The sequence below is a fragment of the Coloeus monedula genome (genome assembly GCF_965178545.1).
Source record: "Coloeus monedula genome assembly, chromosome: 18".
NCBI classification, from domain to species: domain Eukaryota; kingdom Metazoa; phylum Chordata; class Aves; order Passeriformes; family Corvidae; genus Coloeus; species Coloeus monedula.
This window is the reverse complement of record NC_138798.1, coordinates 3,938,075-3,957,112: the sequence shown is the minus strand read 5'-3', so window position 1 is coordinate 3,957,112 and position 19,038 is coordinate 3,938,075. Positions and strand designations below refer to the sequence as shown.

The 19,038-nt window shown below is 54.1% G+C and overlaps 2 protein-coding genes across 2 annotated transcripts; one reads left to right on the top strand and one right to left on the bottom strand.

Moving 5' to 3' along the window:
* Positions 1 to 3,418: 3,418 nt before the first annotated feature.
* Positions 3,419 to 7,290, top strand: MYL2 (myosin light chain 2; the record flags this gene model as incomplete). Its single annotated transcript, XM_082293204.1, is given in 8 exon segments — positions 3,419 to 3,464; positions 3,467 to 3,531; positions 4,416 to 4,505; positions 5,143 to 5,218; positions 6,045 to 6,149; positions 6,805 to 6,880; positions 6,968 to 7,016; positions 7,127 to 7,290. Coding segments are annotated over 8 exon segments (606 nt in total). The 3' UTR covers positions 7,226 to 7,290.
* Positions 7,291 to 7,950: 660 nt separating this feature from the next.
* CCDC63 (coiled-coil domain containing 63) lies at positions 7,951 to 17,609 on the bottom strand (the record flags this gene model as incomplete). The annotated part of the gene is made up of 11 exons (XM_082293416.1): positions 7,951 to 8,084; positions 8,264 to 8,455; positions 9,105 to 9,276; positions 9,707 to 9,781; positions 10,192 to 10,400; positions 11,085 to 11,266; positions 11,718 to 11,899; positions 12,375 to 12,494; positions 13,601 to 13,790; positions 14,204 to 14,358; positions 17,595 to 17,609. 11 exons carry the CDS (start codon positions 17,607 to 17,609, stop codon positions 7,951 to 7,953), a joined length of 1,626 nt encoding a protein of 541 aa, XP_082149542.1.
* Between the last annotated feature and the right edge of the window lie 1,429 nt (positions 17,610 to 19,038).

The following is a 19,038-nucleotide window of genomic DNA, read 5'->3' as shown; positions in this document are numbered from 1 at the left end:
GGATAAAACCCTCCAAAAGCTCCTGAGGATGCTGCCAGCAGAAAGGGGTTGTGTGGGACTGTGGTGAGCAAGGCAAAACCTCACACAATGGAAACTGAGGAGCAGGGATGTGCCAGAGGGCACAGAAACCAGAGGAGATGAATTTCAGCCACCAGCCAGCACCATGGCACATGGGTCACCCCCACGACTCCCCTCAATGCAAGCATCAGGGATGGGGCGACCACCTCCAGTATCTTCCAGCTGCAGCTCCGAGCTGCACAGGAACCCATCTTTCTACCTTTAATATGATTTCTCCCTTTAAAATAATCATTACCAACAAACAAATACAGCAGCCAGTGTATATAAGCATCAAATTAAGTAGCTACATGCATTTGTTATATTTGATATAGCCTTGTTAACTGGAATTTCCCAGGTTTGGAATATGTATTGATTTCAGCAAACATATATTACTTTACTGTAAGTACCAGCAGCCATTGTAGTTAATATACAACAGTTTAATTTAAAATGCATTAGTTTAATAAAAATGCATAAAACAGAAGGGAATTGCATTAGCTTCAATAAAAAAAAATTCAATTTCATAAATATTATCCAGTGTTAAAATGCATTGATTTCCTGGGAAAATGTATTGGTCAGAGGTAATTTACATTGGTTTGGATGGGAACGTCCCGGAGTGTTACATATGTATAGGTTTAGTCAAATGTGTCTGATCACAGAAAAAAATACTGGTTGGAGCAAAGGATATTCATAAAGAACCAGCGCGGAGCAAGCGGCAGCGGAGGCTGGCCCTGGAGCATCCTGGTGCTCTGAGGTGGCTGTGCCTGAGGCTGGACACCCCAGATCAGCTCCGTGGATGCTCAGGCTTGGGAGTACCGGGATGCTGCCGGGATCCCCGGGACACGGAGCCATTATCGGCCCTGGGCAGGCCTCGGCCGGGGCGTCTCGCTCAGGCGGAGCTCGTGCCTGGCACAGAGCGGGGGTTAATCAAATCCTTTTGACTCCATTTTTTATCGAGCTCAAGAGGGGCTGGCCTGTTAATTAGAAAGGCTTTTTCATGTAAAACACAGGCTCTTTTGCAGATAAGAAAGGACGATGCTTGATTTTGCCGTGGAACGGATACGTGTGTTATTCCTTGACATCCATTCACAGGCTGCAGCCACTTCCCACAGCTCTTTTGTTCACTCCAGGGCTCCAGAGGCAGATTTGTGCATACAGACACATTTAAAGCACTCAGGTTTTCCTGGGGGCCAAGAAGCCCCCCAATATCCGCAGTAGGAGAAGGATATGATGAGCCTAGAGGCGCTTCCATCTGCGGGCTGGACCAGGATCCTCACGGGAGAGCAGGATCTGGCCCGTGCAGCACAGAGGATTTCAGCTGACAGCAAGAAGTGAGCAGTGGAGCAGATGCACCGTCTTACAAATCACAGCAGAAACCCTGGCAGCCATCTGCACCCCATCCCCATCCCGGATTTCCGTGCCACCCTCGGCACCGCCGGCCCCTCAAAGCCCCCAGGCACCATCTCACCCCAACCACAACCCGGGCAACACCGGGGAGAGGACCGAGTTTGGCCTCTTCCAGGCAGAGCAGGCAAAAATGGTTGTTCCTAAAAAAATAATACTCTGGGAGGTCTCCACAGCTTCAGGGCTTCCTCCTGCACCCTTTTCCCCCATCCCGTGCCGTGCCCCGGCACGGACACGGAGCCGGGGACGGGGACAGGCAGCGCCCAGGCGGCGCCGGTGGCTCCATGGCCAACCAGTCCTGTGAAACCACCACACATCACTTCCCTGATGCTTATGGATTTTTCCTTAATGTCACAAATTAAGGTAATTGGGCTCGGCTGGCCGATGAATCCAACTGAACTTGGCAGAACGAGGGACCGTCCGTGCCGAGATTGATCCCTCTCATCCCTGGCTGTGCCCGGGGCTGATCCGGGCCCCAGCTCCCGGCCCCCGCGGCTCTTTCTCCTGCCCTTTTGCTCACACAGACCCCAAACCACATCCTGAAATCCCTTCCCTGAGCTGCAGCTCCATCCAGACGAGATGGTCATCCCGCATCAGGAGTTTTTCTCCTCTCCGGGCACTGTTCCCTACGCACTTCCCTGCTGCCTGCTGAAATCCTCCCCGTAATGCCATCCTCGCTGGCTCGACCGTGGCAGGGATTAAACACGATATTTGTGACCTCCGGGAGAACAAGGGCAGCGTCTGGGCAGAGCCCGGAGTTCCAGGCATCTGGTTTCACAATCCCTTTTGTTCCCAGCCCTGCCCCAGCCCTTCCCGCTCGCCCACCACCCTCCTCGGCGTGCGGAGGGGACAATGCCGGGCAGCGAGGCCGCCGGCCCCCACGGCCACCGGGTCACGGCCGTGCCAGGCACCGCAGGGGGGGGCTGATGGGCATCCTTGGGCTGGCAGCACCATTCCCACCCCAGCATGCCCGTACATCCTCCTCCAGTCTCATCCCCGGCAAGGAGAGAGGGAGGGAGATAAAATGAACAGGCTAAAAATACTGAAGACAAAAGGGAACCACCGAGTAGCCCGGTCCTGGCAGCCCCCGGTCCGGCTCCACATGGGCAGCTGATATGGAAGAGGTTTTGTGGGATTGCTGCCTGCCTGCCCGTGGATTCCTTGGCTCTTGCTGCAGGAATGCTGAGCCAGTGTCCGGGTAGTGTGAGCGTCATCACTCCCGGGTGCTGCAGGACGTGTCCCCGGGACAGAGCCCGGCATGGGGAGAGTTAAATGTGTGTGTCCCACCGGGACCAGGGCGAGCAAATGTTTGGCTCGGCTGGGTGACAGGTGCCTCGGTGGGGGGTGACACTTGAGAGAGGAGCTGCCCGGCTCTGGGGGAGCTCAGCATCCGCCTCCGGCCTCGCCGCAGCGCTCTGGGATGAGGCTGAAGCGGGATGTTCCCCATTCGGCCACAGGCAGGGTGACCAGGCAGCTGCTCCTGCTCCTGGAGCATCCCAAGGGAGGGGATCGCAGTGCAGGGGGGCTCCTCTGCCTCCAGCAGCCGAGCAGCTCCCGGCTTTGCCATGCCAGCGCTGCGATGGGGCACCGTGGCTCCCAAAGACGCCTGGAAGCACCGAGGAAAAACATCCATGCCCCAAGGTTTGCGGGATTGTAGCGGGGGCGGTCCCCTGGGGCCGACCCCTGCCTGCGTGTCCCAGCGGAGGGGACAAGCCCGGCGCCAGCCCGAGTGACAAAGGCAGGTGGGATTGTTCCCGTGCAGTCCCGGGTCAGCATCCCCAGTGTGGGAGCTGGGGGCCACCCGGCACTTCGTTAACCTTGAAACCCTCCCGGGCTCACATGTCACGTCAGCCGGTGACAACAACAAGCTGCTATTCCAGATTAGAGAGAGAGGGGCAGAGAAAGGCAGAGACAACAGGGTTGGGGGTGGCCAAATTACCCATTACAGCCAAAAGTGGGCATGGGGCTATTTTTAACCCCGAGGGGGGTGTATTTATTGTTCCAGCCGGGGGGAGAGAGGGAGTGCCTCCGGAACACCCCTCACAGCGACATCGGTGGCTGAGCGAAGCCATGGTGAGTACCGAGAGCCCAAAGCTCCAGCAGGAAGAGATAAAATCCATTAGATTTTTCACCAGAATAGCTTGAAGGGGCAGGGAGCGATGGACGCAACAGGGAACTGATGGCCAAGGGTCCTGTCTGCCCTGCAAAGGGAGTGAGCAAACTGGGGAGCATGTGGCTGGATCAGCAGCATCTCACAGGGAACAGAGACAGGTCTCTCATGCTATCAGAGCTTTCAAATGAGGGCAGATGGTTTTGGGGTCCAAATGCCATTTTTCTCCTTTCCCTTCCTTCATGCAGCGAGAGGAAGGGACATTTTGTCCCCCTAAAATCCTCCTCCTGACAGACCCCCATGAGAGGAAACGGCTGCAGGAGTGGGCACTGGGATGAGGGATGATGGGCAGGGTGGGACAGTGAAGGGTTCTGCAGACCTCTTTAAAATGCACATTGACCCATTTCTGGTTGTTTCAAGCCTCAGTGCAGGAGGAGGGGGATTTTTAATTAAGCCACATTTTAATATCTGCACAGCAGGGTAAAGAAACACCGACTGACCACAACCCTCATGTGCACCCTCAGCAGCGCTCCCAAAACCAGGGTTCCAGTGGGGAGATATCACCCTGGTGCTGACCCTTTAACCTGCCTGTGGGAGAAGTGATTTCACTCCTCATCTTTCCTTGGACCTATTTGGCTAAATTCACCAGGAGCTGTAATTTAAGCAGGAGTCTTAATGCCCCTCAGTATCCCAGAGCTGCAGGGGGAAACCACCAAGCCCCCAGGGAAGAAAGCCCCAGCCCAGAGCTACCATGAAGGACTCAAGACTAAGAATAGGACACTTTCATGCTTTTATTTCACCCCATAAAAAGCCAGTGAGTTAATGGTACATACTTGGACCCCTGCAGGCACCCAAGAAAGCCAAGAAGAGGATTGAAGGCGCTAATTCCAACGTCTTCTCCATGTTCGAGCAGGCCCAGATCCAGGAATTCAAAGAGGTAGGTGGGTTTGGTGGGAAGGACTGAGGGTCCTTGATGCAATGTGACCTTCAGCTCCTTCCTCGGTGCTCTCAAGTGACAGCTGGTTCACACCAGGAGGCAGCATGCCTGGTTTTGGGTCGTTTTATTTTAAAAGTGAGAATAACAACTCAGTGACACCGTTAAATCCGGCATCGCCTCCAAGCTTCCGAGGAGCCCGCATCCCGCAGAGGAGCCGGCAGCACCCAGGGGAGCCGGAGCACGTCTCCCAGCTCGCTCCCACCTGCCATGCCAGGAGCTCTTACCCCCTGCACGGCAGGCACGTGGTCCTGTGCAGATTCCAGTTCCAGGGATAACTGGCCCCAGTTGGAGGAGCTGATGGCTCAGGCTCGCCTCTCTCCCTGGTCTCATTCCTGGGTGAGAGGGCTTTGGCCAAAGAAAGGCTTTGTACAGCACTGGGGTTTGGGTTGCCATCACCCCGGGGTGCAGGACTGTGTGGGATTAGGGTGCGCAAGGCCCCCAGAGCCCATCCTGGGAGGGCTCAAAATGCCCTTGTCCCACCCAAGCTGAGGGGAGAAGGGGAAAGGCACTAAAGCCTTTGCAAAGGCTGACAATTCCCCCTCTCCCTGTGCTCCCTGCCCTCCTCCTGTGCTTCCAGGCGTTCACCATCATGGATCAGAACCGGGATGGCTTCATCGACAAGGCGGATCTGAGGGACACCTTTGCTGCCCTCGGTGAGCCCAGCTTTAGCAGCCTCTCCTCCCCAACAGCTTTGCCAACATTAGATCTGTTAATTGAGAAACACGGGGGGGGCCCCATTTAACCAACCCCTGTCATTGACTGGATCCCAGAAAAACCTCCTGACACAAACCTGAGCCTGTTAGCCTGGGAGATCCCTCATGGGTGACCCAGAGCAGCTCCCACAGCAGCGCTGGTTTATCCCGTTGGCACTGGAGCCAGCTCCTGGATTGCACAGCCAATCAATCCCTGCCTTTTCCATGCTTAGAAGCACCTGGCTGTGCCCATCCCATGGCATCCCAGGGAGTGTGGGCATTAAGGGGATTTAGGGGATTTGTGGGAGGCTGTGACACTGCGAGCTTGGCTCTGCCATCAGAGGTCAGCATGAATCAGCAACAGGGCCTGGGAGATCCAAGGACAACCCAACCTCAGGAAAAAGGATGTAGGCAGTCAGTCCCATTTGCTTCTGGTGCTGGGGGACAGGGAGAACCCCAGTGCTGGTGATCTTGACCCAAAACACCTTCCAAGGAGGGCTAAAGCAGGCTGATCCATGGGATGGTGAGGGAGGGATGCAGCACAGCTCAGTCCTTTGCATCCCTCTTTTCTGTAATCCTGGAGTCTGACAAGCCAGAGCTGGAGATGATTCTCTCACCTCACTCCTGCTACCTCCATTCCTTGTCAGAGGTGGCTCCCTAAGGATGTGCCACTTCCTTCCAGTGGGGGAAAAAACCCCAGGGAAGGGTTCTGCGGTGTGTGTTTTTTAGCCCCCAGCACACAGACCCAGACATGGACCCGTGATTGACCCAAAGCTGCTCTCCCCAGGGCGCCTGAATGTGAAAAACGAGGAGATCGATGAGATGATAAAGGAGGCACCTGGCCCAATCAACTTCACCGTGTTCCTCACCATGTTTGGGGAGAAGCTCAAGGGTGAGAGGGCACCTGGGGAGCTGGGGAGTGGTCAGTGGTGGTCAGTGGCATCCCTGTGCCCCAAAACCCCTGCAATACCAACCATCCCTACGTCCAGAGATCCGGATCTCATCCCATGTCTCCCCATATTGCTGGGGGGGGGGGGGGGGGGGTGATGGTCTCCGTGCCTCAGTTTCCCCAGCCATTTACAAACCCCAAAGGGCTGTGCTGCTGCTGTCCCATAGGAAGCAGGGACAGGAGTTCTTGCAGCACCTCTGAGCCTGCTGACACCAGCGGTGCCACCAGTGGCCCCCTGGCTACAGCCAGGCTTTGACCCATCATCCCACCCCGCTGCACCCTGAATCACATACTTAACCCAAGGAATGCAGATCTCCAAGAGGCTGCAGGGCCCCAAGGGCTGTGCCTGGAGCTCTATAAATACGCTCCAAAGATTAGATAAATGCCGGATGCCGGAGTGGTGGCGACACCGCCTGCTCTGTGCTCGCACCTCTACATGCCACCAACTTCACCCAAGTCTCCAGCTGCAGGGCCAGCATTCCTGCAGGGACCCCACTTTCCAGTCTGCCCCTCATTTTGCCCCCGAGGCTGGGAGAAGCAGGAGGCTGCAGCTGGCTTCCTACTTCATCTCCAACAGCCATGGCTTTGTCACCCACAGGTGCCGACCCGGAGGAGACAATCTTGAACGCATTCAAGGTGTTTGATCCAGAGGGGAAAGGCCTGAAATCTGCCTAGTGAGTTCAGGGATGCCTGGGGCAGGGAGTGAGGGGGGTGTCCCCCTAAGGACATCCCCAGCGCTAGCTGCGCTCTCTTGTTTGCAGCATCAAAGAAATGCTGATGACACAGGGGGAGAGGTTTTCCCAGGAAGAGGTATGAGCTCCTTCCCACCCTCTGCCAGCTTCCCTCCATCCCAACAGCCCCATTGCTCCTCCCAGCACTGGTCACACATGTCACTTTTCACCCTGGCTCTTCCCCGGCAGATCGATCAGATGTTCGCTGCCTTCCCTCCAGACGTGTCTGGCAACCTGGATTACAAGAACCTGGTCCACGTCATTACTCACGGTGAAGAGAAGGACTAGCCCAGGCTCAGGGCTGGGGCTGGCACTGCAAGATCACCTCTCCCTAGGTCACACGGGGGTTCCCTTTCCTCTTCCCCCGGAGAGGCATGTGCCTGGGAATTTGGCACGAGAATGGCATCCACATTAAACTGCCTTTTGGCAAGAGGAAATCCAGCTGCTGGTGTGAGCAGTGCTTGGGCTTGTGTGGTGTGTCTGTGCCTTGTGGGAGCCCTCAGACCCTTCCAGACCCTCCTGGTCCTGGCATCCCAGACCTACTGCACGTCACCCTTATGTGTCCTCAAGTCCCTCTGCCTCGCTGCCTCCCACTCCCAGCCCACACTGGGCTGTGCCCATCCCACCTGGTCCCACAGCCCAGGGCCAGCACTGAGCTCAGATTTACTTTAGGCAGCAGAGAGTTGTCAGCTTCTGCCAGCTTAGCAGGGAACACCCTGTGAGCACCCCCTGCATCCCACCTGCCAGGCCCTGCCCTCGGGCAGGGTGCAGGATTGGGACCGTGGTCCCCAACTCTGGCTGTGGGGAGGGCGTTGGGCTGTGTGACAGGAATGTCACCTTGTGGTAGAGCAGCTGATCCCACCCTGGCTGCAGGTGCTGTCAGCAGTGGGTGAAGCCATGCCAAAATATCACCTGGTGAGGTTCTGAAGCCTGTGGAAGGTTTTGGGCTCCTTCCAGAGAAGGAACATGGAATGATGTGCAGGACACAGAAGCTCAAGAATGAAACTGCTTCTTTAATTCGTCCCTGTTGAGCTCCTGGATGTGAGTCTCCTCCTCCTCTTGCCTGAGCTGGGGGGTTTGGCCAGCTCCTCCTCGTGCCTCCGGATGATGAGCTGACGCAGCTGAGCCCGGCCCAGCGGCTCTTCCACTGCTCAAGAGAGTGGCCATCCCATAATACATGGCTTACAGGACCCATACACCCGGTGGGGCAGGGCAGGCTGGGGGGGATGGACTGGGAAGGACATGTGGCAGCAGGGGTTGGCCAGGCAGCCACGGGGGAATTGCTGCTGCGTGGCCATGGCCCCTCTCCCCCACCTCTCTGCTCACCGATTTTGGGGTCAGTGGTCTCCAGGTCAGGGGGGGGTGGGCACAGCTTGGCCCGGTTCATGACCCAGAGGAGGCCAGAGGTTCTCTGGAGGGGGCTGATGAAGGACTGGGAGCGCTGCTCGCGATCGATGGACGTGTAGCGCAGCAGGGACTCCCTCAGCAGGAACTCCTTGATCTTGTTCTCCACGGGACCTGGGCAGGAAGGAGCAATGTCCCACAGCATCCCAGCACCAGGACCCTGCCCAAACCCACCCCTGGCTGTTTGCAGAGCAGGGGGTCCACTGACTCCCTAGAGTCAGAGGGCCAAGGCTGGGTCATGGAATCACAGAATCACAGAGCCATTAAGGTTGAAAAAGACTTCCAAAATCACCAAGTCCAACCTCATACTGAACATCCCCTGCCTGTTAAAGCATAGCACCAAGTGCACATCCACTTTATTTTTGGAACACTTCAAGGATGGTGACTCCACCACTTCCCTGGGGAGCCTGTTCCAATACTCAACCACTATTTCAGTGAAGAAATGTTTCCTAATATCCAACCTGAACCTCCCCTAGTGCAATTCCCCTTGTCCTCTTGCTGGCTGCCTGGGAGAAGACGTTGACCCCCACCTCGCTTCAACACCCAGAGCAAAGATGAGGGTTTGGGGCTCTACTGGGATGTTTATACATCCAACTTAGCTCCCAAATCCACTGGGAAGTTGGCTTTGAAAATTCACCTTGTGGACAGCCATGGCTGATGGGGCAGGGAAAGACAAAAGCTCAATTAAAACACAGTGCAAGTGGATGGTGGAGAGACACAGCCCAGAGCACGTGGCACGGGAAGATGGGCAGCCCTGACCTACCAAAAACTGGCACCAAGCTCTCCCCGAGAGGCTTCACTATCTTTGTAGTGTCGCAGTCCATGTCCTTCAAGAGGGTCTCCATGCGGGATTGGATCTGTCCCAGGAGTTTGCTGCTCTCCTTGCATTTGTTTTCATACTTGTTGGCTTCCTCGGTGGTCTGTGTTATTTTTGCCTACCAGCAAAGGTTTTGCCAGGTGTCACACCAGCCCCTCACTGATCCCACCAGCCCAGAGCTGCCCAGTTTCAGTCTGGAGACAGAATCACAGGATCCCAGGATGGGTCAGGTTGGAAGGGACCACAGTGGGTCATCTGGTCCAACCTCTGCTCAAACAGGGTCATCTCAGAGCACAGGGCACAGGACTGTGTCCAGACTGTTCTTGAATATCCCAAGCTCCCCATGCTGGGCCAGGGCTGGCAGGAGCCCTGCAGTCACCCTCTCACCATGCCCTGGGAGCTGCCCAAACCTTTGCAGGGCCCTTTTCTGCCCACACCTCTCCAGCCACTGGCCAGAGCAGCGTTTGCAGGACCAGACCCCCCTGGGATGAGTGCTGAGACGGACAGGGATATGCTGCTCTTCCAGAGGGAATTCATGGCCACCTTACCTCCAGCTCCTGCAGGACATGAGTCCGGGCTGTCTCTGCTTGTTCCTGCTCCATTGTGATGGCCATCATGTCATCCTGTAGGAACACAAGCACGTGGAGGGGGTACCGATGGAATGCCTACCTGGTGTGCCAGAGGGAGGCTGGGGGCACCCCTGGGAGCAGGGACATGTCCAGGCCAGGAGGGCAGGGCGTGGATAACCCCACTTCCCACTCCAGGCAGCCCCACAAGGTTCGAGGCTCCTGGCTCTCCGGGACACTGCAGTATTTTTGCTGGGTACACGGTGGCAGCATTGAGACACGTTTGGCTCCGAGAACACAGCGGAGTTCTAGTTTTGGCTACTCCTTTGCATCCTTCTAATCCCACTTTTGTGGCTGGAGTCAGGATCTGGTGTGGGCAGTGATGCCAGACACTCGGGAGAGGAAAAACGCACCCCAACCCAAAAGCACTACCTGGAAAGGGGAGACGTGAAAAGCCTGGAACAGACCTGGATCTCCTGGATCCTCTGCTTGAGACCCTCATTCCTGACGTTCAGCCTAATGGCATAGCCAAAGAGGATGAAAAATTTCCTGTCCTTTTCAAGGAAGTCCTCCAAGAAATCGTCGATGTCTCCGTCCGACAGCTCCAGCAGACGATTGTAGGCCACCTCATAGCTCTCCATTTGGCTCCGCTTGGCCCTCTCAGCTGCCTCAAGGGCTGAGAAAGAGACAGAGAGCCATGGTTGCCCTTTGCAGAGCCTTCCCTGCAGTGCTGTGGGGTTCGGTGCAGTGCTGGAGCAGGAGGGAGCAGGGCTGGAGGGGCAGAGGGTGCCTCTTTCACCAGGAAACTAAGCAGGCATGTCGTGGGAATGGAGCTAACACCAAGGGATCCCCTACCAGGAGGATGGAATGATTAGATTAGGTTAGATTAGATGTTAGGAAGAAATTTGTTCTCTGTGAGGGTGGGGAGGCCCTGGCACAGGTTGCCCAGAGAAGCTGTGGCTGCCCCATCCCTGGAAGTGTCCCAGGCCAGGTTGGATGGGGCTTGAAGCAACCTGGAATAGTGGAAGGTGTCCCTGCCCATGGCAGGGGTGGAACTGGATGAGCTTTAAGGTCCTTTGCAACCCAAACCATCCTGTGGTTCTATGATTAAAGGAGCCATGGCTGCACCCAGGAGCAGCTCCCTGTCCCAAGGGCACCCCAGGACACTCAGTCTCACCCAGTTATCACTGTCCAGCCTTTTGACTTGTAGGGTGAAGCTTGGGTGGGGGAGGCTGTGGGCAGGGCAGGGGTCCTGCACTGAGTTTGGGATGCAGTGCCATAAACCATCACAAGCAGCCCCTCCATCAACTCTGTGGACTTTGGGCTTGTGGTCCCAGCCACACACATTCTCCTCTGATACCTTCCCTCTGTTTGGCCTGCTCCTTCAAGTTCGAGAGATCTGTACATTTGGCGAGGAAGAAGTTCTTCAGTCTGGTCTCCTGCTGAAGGGCACACTTCCTCTCCAGCAACTTGATGTTGTACTGGATAGTTTCTCTGCAGCGTATATCCCGAATGTCCGAGATCCGCCCCAGATCCTCCATCCTGCACGTGGAGAGCAGCACTCACTCCGTGTGTATGTAGAAGGCTCTGTGTTCCTGGCCACTCCCGTGACCTGGCAAAGCCCCTGTGGTGCTGTGCCTGTTTCCAGCTCTCATCTGGATGGAGTGGAGTTAGTCCAAGGCCAGCAGCAAACCAGCACAGATTTTGGTGGGGTTTTGTACTCAGGCATAGTACCCAGCTCGGGTGGGACTCAGAGGAAAGAGACTCTTCCACAGGGCAATTCACCCCATCCAAAGAAACACCTGGGATAGGTGGAATAAAACACCCTGGAGGTACCAGTCTCCCCACACTGACCAGGCACCCAATTTGGCACCCAGATCCAGATGAGAGCAGTGAATCCTCTCTCTGAAGAGAAGTGTCTCTATGCCAATACTCATCGCTGGCATCACCCATCAGCCCCAAGTTTCACCCAGAGGGTGACAAGGCCACCTACCACTGCTCGTAGTCTTCCGTGGCTTGCTCAATAGCAGCGTTCAACAATTTATTCTGCTTAACCAGCCTTTTTTCCAGCTTCAAGTAGCAGTTGTCATAAATGGCTTTCTGGATTTGCAGGCTTACAGTCTCTTCTCGGAGCCTGTTGTTTCGGGTCATGATGGTGTTGTACCGGACAGTGATCTGGGAGAGCAAAGCAAAAAGTTGGGAACTGCTGGGGGACTGGGGGGTTCAGGTTGCTGCTTAAAGACCTTGACCAGGGCAGGGTCAAACACAGCCCAAGTTTTGAAGCTGGCCCTGCACTATCCTCCTCCCCAAGAGAGGAAAGGCAGCAGAAGACCAGGTCGATCACAACAGGGACATGGAACTGGCTTTGTCCAAGGCAAGGTGGCTCCAGGCAGCCCAGTTTGATCACAAAACAGGTGCAGACCTTCAGGCCTCTTGGCACAGCGCAAGTGCTGCATTTGGGTCACCAAGCCTGAAGGAGCCTTTGAGATATTCTGGGAATGATCAGGCCAGGGGAACAAGCCAGGTGCTTTATGCAGCTTGTGTCAACCAAATACATTTGCACCACTGTGCTTTGTCCTGACCGAAAAGGTCTCAGGCTCCTGTGTGACCCCACACATGTTCTCCAAAAGTCTCCAAAATGTTTCCTTACGTGACTTAGATGCATCTCCAGTAACTCGATCTTCTTCTGCAGGTGTTTGTGACTCTTTGCTTCCAACACCCTCCAGGTTGTGTCCCTTTGCTTCACAATCTTTTTTTCCAGCTCTAGAACCTGCACACACACAGGGAAAAAGCCCAGGAAGTATAACCTCCACCGCTACATTCTGGACTCTTGTCAGGACACGGAGCCAAAGAAAATCCCCTCTGTTGACCTGCACTACAGCAACCATGTCATTAATGAGCTCGCAGTTCAAGGAGCAGCTTTTATCCCAAAGGATCCCATCCTGCACGTGCAGAAACATGAACTGTAACTGGGAATGGGTTTGTTTTTGTGTCATGAAGAAGTGCAGCTGCTTTTGGAGGGAACTCCAGCAGGTGTTGAACATGGCACAGCAGCACTCTGTGGAGTGGAAGAGGCAGTGAGGATGGGGCTTTGGTAGGGGTATTGGGCTGGCCAGGCAGGGATCTGTGCAGTCCTCCCCCGGAATGAGTGGAGGAAAACTTCTGCCAGAAGTGGGGAGTTGCCAGAGGAAATAAATCCATGGAAGAATGAAGCAGTTGGAGAACAGCAAAGCGGGGGGCAGGTGGGGGAGGGATGACTCAGGCAAGCCAGAGTTATCATCCCTGACGGGAAGCTAACCCTGTTGGGAAAGCTCTGCAGCACCTCTGGCAACAGCAAACTATCCAAGCATGTTCCCTGGCTTCCAGCATGGGCAGCTGGCTCTGAGAACAAGGCTGAAGGGACCTGTCACTTCCATAGCCTCATGTTTCCCTTGGCCTCCCACCCCACTGCTGCCCAAATCCAATCAGGATGTCCTCAGGAGAAGGGATGGGACATCCCTCAGACGCTGCTGCTCCTCCTCTATTTGCCACATCTCAGGCAGCACTGTTCCAGCTCTACCTCTTTTTCAAAAGAATAAAAAAAGTGAAGGAAGAAGGAGAGGGATGTTTGTGGCCCCATGCAGCTGTGTGCCATCCCACAGCGGTGCAGGGACCAGTGGGACAAGGTTGAGAGTCCAATCTCATTTTTCCAGTCAGTGCTGCTGACTGAATGGGAGCCTGGTTCTACCCATTTGTCATGGTCATGTGTCACTTGCCAGGAGGAATATTCCAAGGCCTGAACTAAATGCGTTTTACATTGAGGGGTTTCAGCCACAGGTCTTACTCTGTGAGTCTGCCCTGCTGTGCTCAGGAAGGGAACAGTCCAGATGCTCTCACCTGCTTGACCAGGTCAGCTAACAGGGCTTTTCTTTCTTTGATCAAGGCATCATTCTGCATTCTGGTCTGCAAAAGGCTTTGGACCTTCATACGGTTTCTGTTTTGCAGTATCACATTACTCGGGGAATAGATCTGGCTCAGCATTACTGTCACATGTCTGTGCTCTTGCTGCAGATTTTCTATTGCTTTTCTGTAAAAATGGAACAACAAATGACATTTAGCACATCCCATCTGCCAGGGCAGGTCCTTACCCCTCCCCATCTCTGCACTGTGGTCCCCAGAACTCTTTATAAAAAAGAGGGAGCAACTTTTTACATGGGCAGATGATGATAGAACAAGAGGGAATGGTTTTAAACTAAAAGAGGAGAGTTTTAGACCAGATGTTAAGAAATTCTTTCCTCGGAGAGCGGTGAGGCCCTGGTACATGGTGCCCAGAGAAGCCGCGGCTGCCCCACCCCTGGAAGTGTCCAGGACCAGGCTGGACAGGGCTTGGAGTGCCCTGGGATAGTGGAAGGTGTCCCTGCCTGTGGGATTCTACAGGTCTGTGATCTCGGCATGGAGGAACTTCCCAAGCTCCAGGCAGCCAAGCAGAGCTGTACTCACTCCTGAGCCTGCATCTGCCGCCAGATATCGGCATCGTAGAACTTCCTCTTGTACGCCACATGATGAAAATGGGTCTGCAGCTGCCTGATCTCCACTTTAGCCCTTTTATCCTTCTCTTTAGCAGGGAGCTCCGAAACCTCCGCCGAGGCTTCTCTCTGCCACAGACAAGGGAGGGTTTGGTCACTTGAGCAAACGCAGCTGGCAGTGGCAGCGGGTGAGCGGCATCACTAGCTCCAGCTCTTCTTTGGCACCTGAGATATCTATCACCACGCCAAACACGTAGTGCTGGCTGAGCTGGAGCCAGCACCTCAATTCCAGGACAGGGAGAGACCTCCACAAGTGAGGAGGGCAGGTGATGGCAGGTGGTCGCCTCTTTTATCACCCAGCACAAAAGCGAGGACCATGTGAGTCAGAACCAGAGCCGCTCGTGCTGGGGACATGGATGAACCCAACGGGCTGCCCAGGACTGGAGCAGGAGTGCTCCTGTCCCTGACCATCAGAAGGTGACTTCTAGCTGACAAACTGCCCAGCAGGTAAGCACTGAAGGCACTTAGACCCACCACTACCCGTGTCCTCAGATGATTCAAATTCCCCAATTCTGCCTCTCCCAACACCCAAATCTCAAACCAGGGCCTCATTCCTGGCACAGGAGGGCTGCAGAAGCAGCCCCACTGCTACCCAGCACCTTGCTGGCAGAAGCAAGCCTGGCTCCCACTGCTGGAAGTGTATTTCCACGGGTAAGATCCCCACAGTAGATCCTCCACAGTCCCTGTGAAGTTCAGCTTCAGTTTGTCCTTCTTTGTTACCTTCATTTTTCCCGTCTAACTCTGACGGTTGCTCTGCAGACGCCTCGGGAAGGGAACAAGTGAAACTCTGCAGGTACAGGGTCGCTTTCCAAGGGAAGAAATGAAACAGGAGTAATGGGGCGGTTGTGTCCTCCTGCCCATCCCTCAGCACCCGCTAGCGTGTTTGGCACATGAGGAAACCATCACAGATGGCTGCAAGAGGAATAAAAGGAGAGCATTTCTGGTGATGTCATCGTGAAATTGTCGAGTTTTATAAGTAGGGGAAGAACAGATGGCTTGAGCTATTCCATCCCCGTTCAGTACCTGGGTTTCCATAGAAATTCCAGCAAGGCCAGTCCCCCCCACCCTGTGCCAGCGGGCAGAATCCCTGCAGAACACCTGGATTCAGCCCCCCTGTCCCACTGATGCCAGGCGGGCACTAGAGTGGACCCTGCATCCCTTACCCCCAGAACTGGTCCCCAGCAGCCACACTGCAGCCCCTTGGGTCTGCCTGTGTCCCCTGACACTGCTCGGCCCCACACAGGGCACTGCAGTTCCTCTCCAGCCAGGAGACAGAACCACGGTGGCAGTCGGGTATTCCCAAACATCCGCCTCTATTTCCAGCAGGAAGCTCAGGAAAGGGGAGAACCTAGAAGGGAACTGGGCCCAGTCCCACCCTGCCCTGCCCCACCCCAGGTTCTGTGGAACAATCACAGGTCTGGTTGCCATGGCAGCGTCACCGCAATGGAGTGTGGATGGTGCTCCATGGATCACCAAGATGGATCAAGCAAGGAGTTGCTGGGACCCCACACTACATGGACCAAAGGGGTTTTCATGCCCCCAAACCAGCCCTGAAGCACATGCTCCAACACCTCCCTGGCTGTGTGTCCCCAGCAAAGAGAAACCCTCCTTTGGAATTGACCCATAACCTGGCATTCAAAGCCTTTTGCTCCAACAGGAGCAGCCAGGGGTTCACCATCCCCAGCAGTGCTTCTGGATCACAGCTTCTGCTCCCTTCTCATCTTTTTCCCAGCTCCACATCCAGCTTTTCAGGCTTCCAACCTGGTTTTTATCTGTTTTACTCATGAAGAGACCATCACCACATCGCTGCCACCGCTGTTGGCATCCAGAGCAGCAACAACTGGTGTGCCAAACTGGGGGAGGACGCTGGGGACAGGGACCAGCTAGGTGGCTGATTAGGGGACAGATTGAGGCTTCTTGCCCGCTTCTCTCCTTTCCATGCAGGGAAGCACATGGGAGCTGTGGACTGAGTCATAAGAGCCATGATAATCCTTTCCCTGTAAGCCGGAGCGCGTGGCCAGCTCCCTCCCAGGGACTCTGAACGCTGAGATCCCTGGAGGGCAGGAGCACGGGGGCTGTGTTTTGTAGCCCTGGAGTTGCTTACTCAGCTGTGGGATGAAGGGGAACAGAGCAGTGCTGAAGGTGAGCAAAGGGCAGCCTGTCCCAGTTTGCAGGGCTGCGGCGAGTTCAAAGCCACGAGCAAAATCCCTGACCAGAGCATCAGCACCTCCCCCTTATCCCAGAGACTTTGATGAGCTAACAGCCCAGCCACCAAGTTCCAGGCTAATTCCCAGCCAGACAGGTTCTGAGGAGACATTTAATTGGAAATAATATTCATGGCAGAAAGCAGAATGTGGTGTTTGATAAGAAAAATCACAGCCGAGGGCAGAGCCACACTGGGAAGGCACCGGAGCCTGAGGATCCCACCAGGGCCGGGGGAAGCTCCCAGAGCTTTTCATGCTGTTCCTGCATGATCAACAGCTCTGTGAGATAATAACAACAACCTCTCCAAGGGCGAGGTTGTCACTCAGCCCTGGGGGCCCTGGCTGTGTTATAGTACACATCCATGTTCCTCACCCTCAGCAGAAACAGGGCCAAACCTCCAGTTCCCAAAAAAGGTAGAGGTGTAGGGATAAGCATTATTTTTACAGAAACAACGCCACTCAAAATCTTGTTTTCCCTTGGCTTGGACTAGTCCAGCCTCAAAATACAGCCCATGCTGTCTGTCCTTTTTGTGCTCTTCTCCATGGACCAATTCTCAATTGTTTAGCAATGAACAAGTCAGTAAATTAAACTATTCAGGAGGGCTCTGATTTGGTAGAGTCTGTGTCTGTCTCCCTCATTGCAGAAGCACTGATTTGACTAAAGAGGATTCTTTTCACCCAAACAATGCCTGACTGTCACACTTGCTCTCAGGGAGGGTGACTTCATTGTCTGGATGGACTTTTCAGCAGAGCAGTATTGGGAGCAGGAGGAGATTGTTCATAACATCTGAATCCAAAAAGTCTCCATCCTCTGGGAGAAACAGAAGAAAAGTGACTTTCTGTGCAATTTTCAACTTAACCCATCTTCCCTGATTTAACAAGTACATTCAGCACTGATTGACATGGAGAAATTATTCCTTCAGCAGCAGATCTGGGGGCTAATTAAAACTCATTGTACTATTTTAAGGGATGAATTCTGATCTGTGCAAGCCATGTAAACTTTTCCTGATTCCAGCAATGATTTTCCTGTTTCACCAGGTCCAGTTCATGGGGACTGCAGGGGATGGTCAGAGCTGGGCTGGCTCTGAGCTGAGCTCCCACCTGGGAGCGTCCCATCGACGTCAAACAAAATCTCTGGGGTAAACTGGAGAATTGGGCCCATATTTTCATGCAAATGTAATACATTCATGTTACTTAATGCCTATTTATAATAAATCCAGAACTTAATTCTACTTAACCCGTCTTTAGTGTTTGACACATGAAATCGGTGAGTCAGAGGGCTATATATGGAACTGTCAAAACTTTCTTTTTTCCCTCCTCTAAAAGCCTGGATTAAATCATAATCAAACTCCCGGCAGCTCCAGCAGCAGTGCTGGGACGAGCAGGAAGATGCTGACAACTGCTAAGGCAGCTGGTGGTGGGGAAAGATCTTCTCAGGCAACAAATTGATGGCTAAAACCTCACAGAAAAGGTTCTGAATTCAGACACACGCTACGTCCATTTGCTGAAATCATAGAACCAGAATGGCTTTGGTGGAAAGGAATCTTAAAGCTCATTGAGTCCCACCTCCTGCCATGGGCAGGGACACCTTCCACTATTCCAGGTTGCTCCAAGCCCCATCCAACCTGGTCTTGGACACTTCCAGTGATGAGGCAGCCTTCAGATTTCTCCGGGCAACCTGTGCCAGTGCTTCAAAACCCTCTGAGTGAAGAATTTCTTCTCAATATCCAATCTAATCTCTCTTTTAGTTTAATACCATTCCCCCTTGTCCTGTCACCATCTGCCTGTGTAAATGTTGTCCTGTGGACCTGCAGGGATCCCTTGGCCTCATGGTGTCACCTTACCAAGACTTGGCTTGTGAACGGTGTCCCATGAGCACATTTTCTAGCCAGGTTTTTATTTCTTTCCTCTGATGAATGTTATCTTCACATGTGCATGAATCAGCCTTCAACAGGCAAGACCAGTTTTGGCCTAAAACCGTCATGAACACATTGAGAGTTGGAGAGCTGCAGCTTTTTGCAACTGGCCTGAGTTTTGCTCTGTGTTTCTTACAGAAAATGTTTCATTTCTAATACACACCGTCTACTCCTCAAATGCTGAGCTGTTCTTTCCCTGCACGATGTCACTTCTTCCAGCCTGTCCCTCCTGGATGGGGTAGAGACATCTCTGTACAGGCAAATGACTTAAAAGTTTTAAGGCTAATTGGGAGATGTAAGGGGAGAGGAGGGTGTTGGCTGCCTCCTCGATTACAGCTGTAATTTCTCCACACTCCAAGAGGAAATTGTCATCGTAATTTCCTGCAGATGGTTTTCTTCTGAATTGCTGACACCAAGTGAAATGTGATTTCCAGCAGTGCACTGTCTCCTCCGTGGCTTTACTGGGTATTATTTCAAGCGTCGCAATAGGAGCAAGCTCCCCAAGCTTTGACTGACTTTAGGAAAATAAAACTCACCCACAGCAGGCTCTGCCGCTCCAGCAAAGCCAAATAACGTGGATTTCACCCATCTGTGCTAACTCCCAGCCACCTCTGGCTGCAGGAGGTACA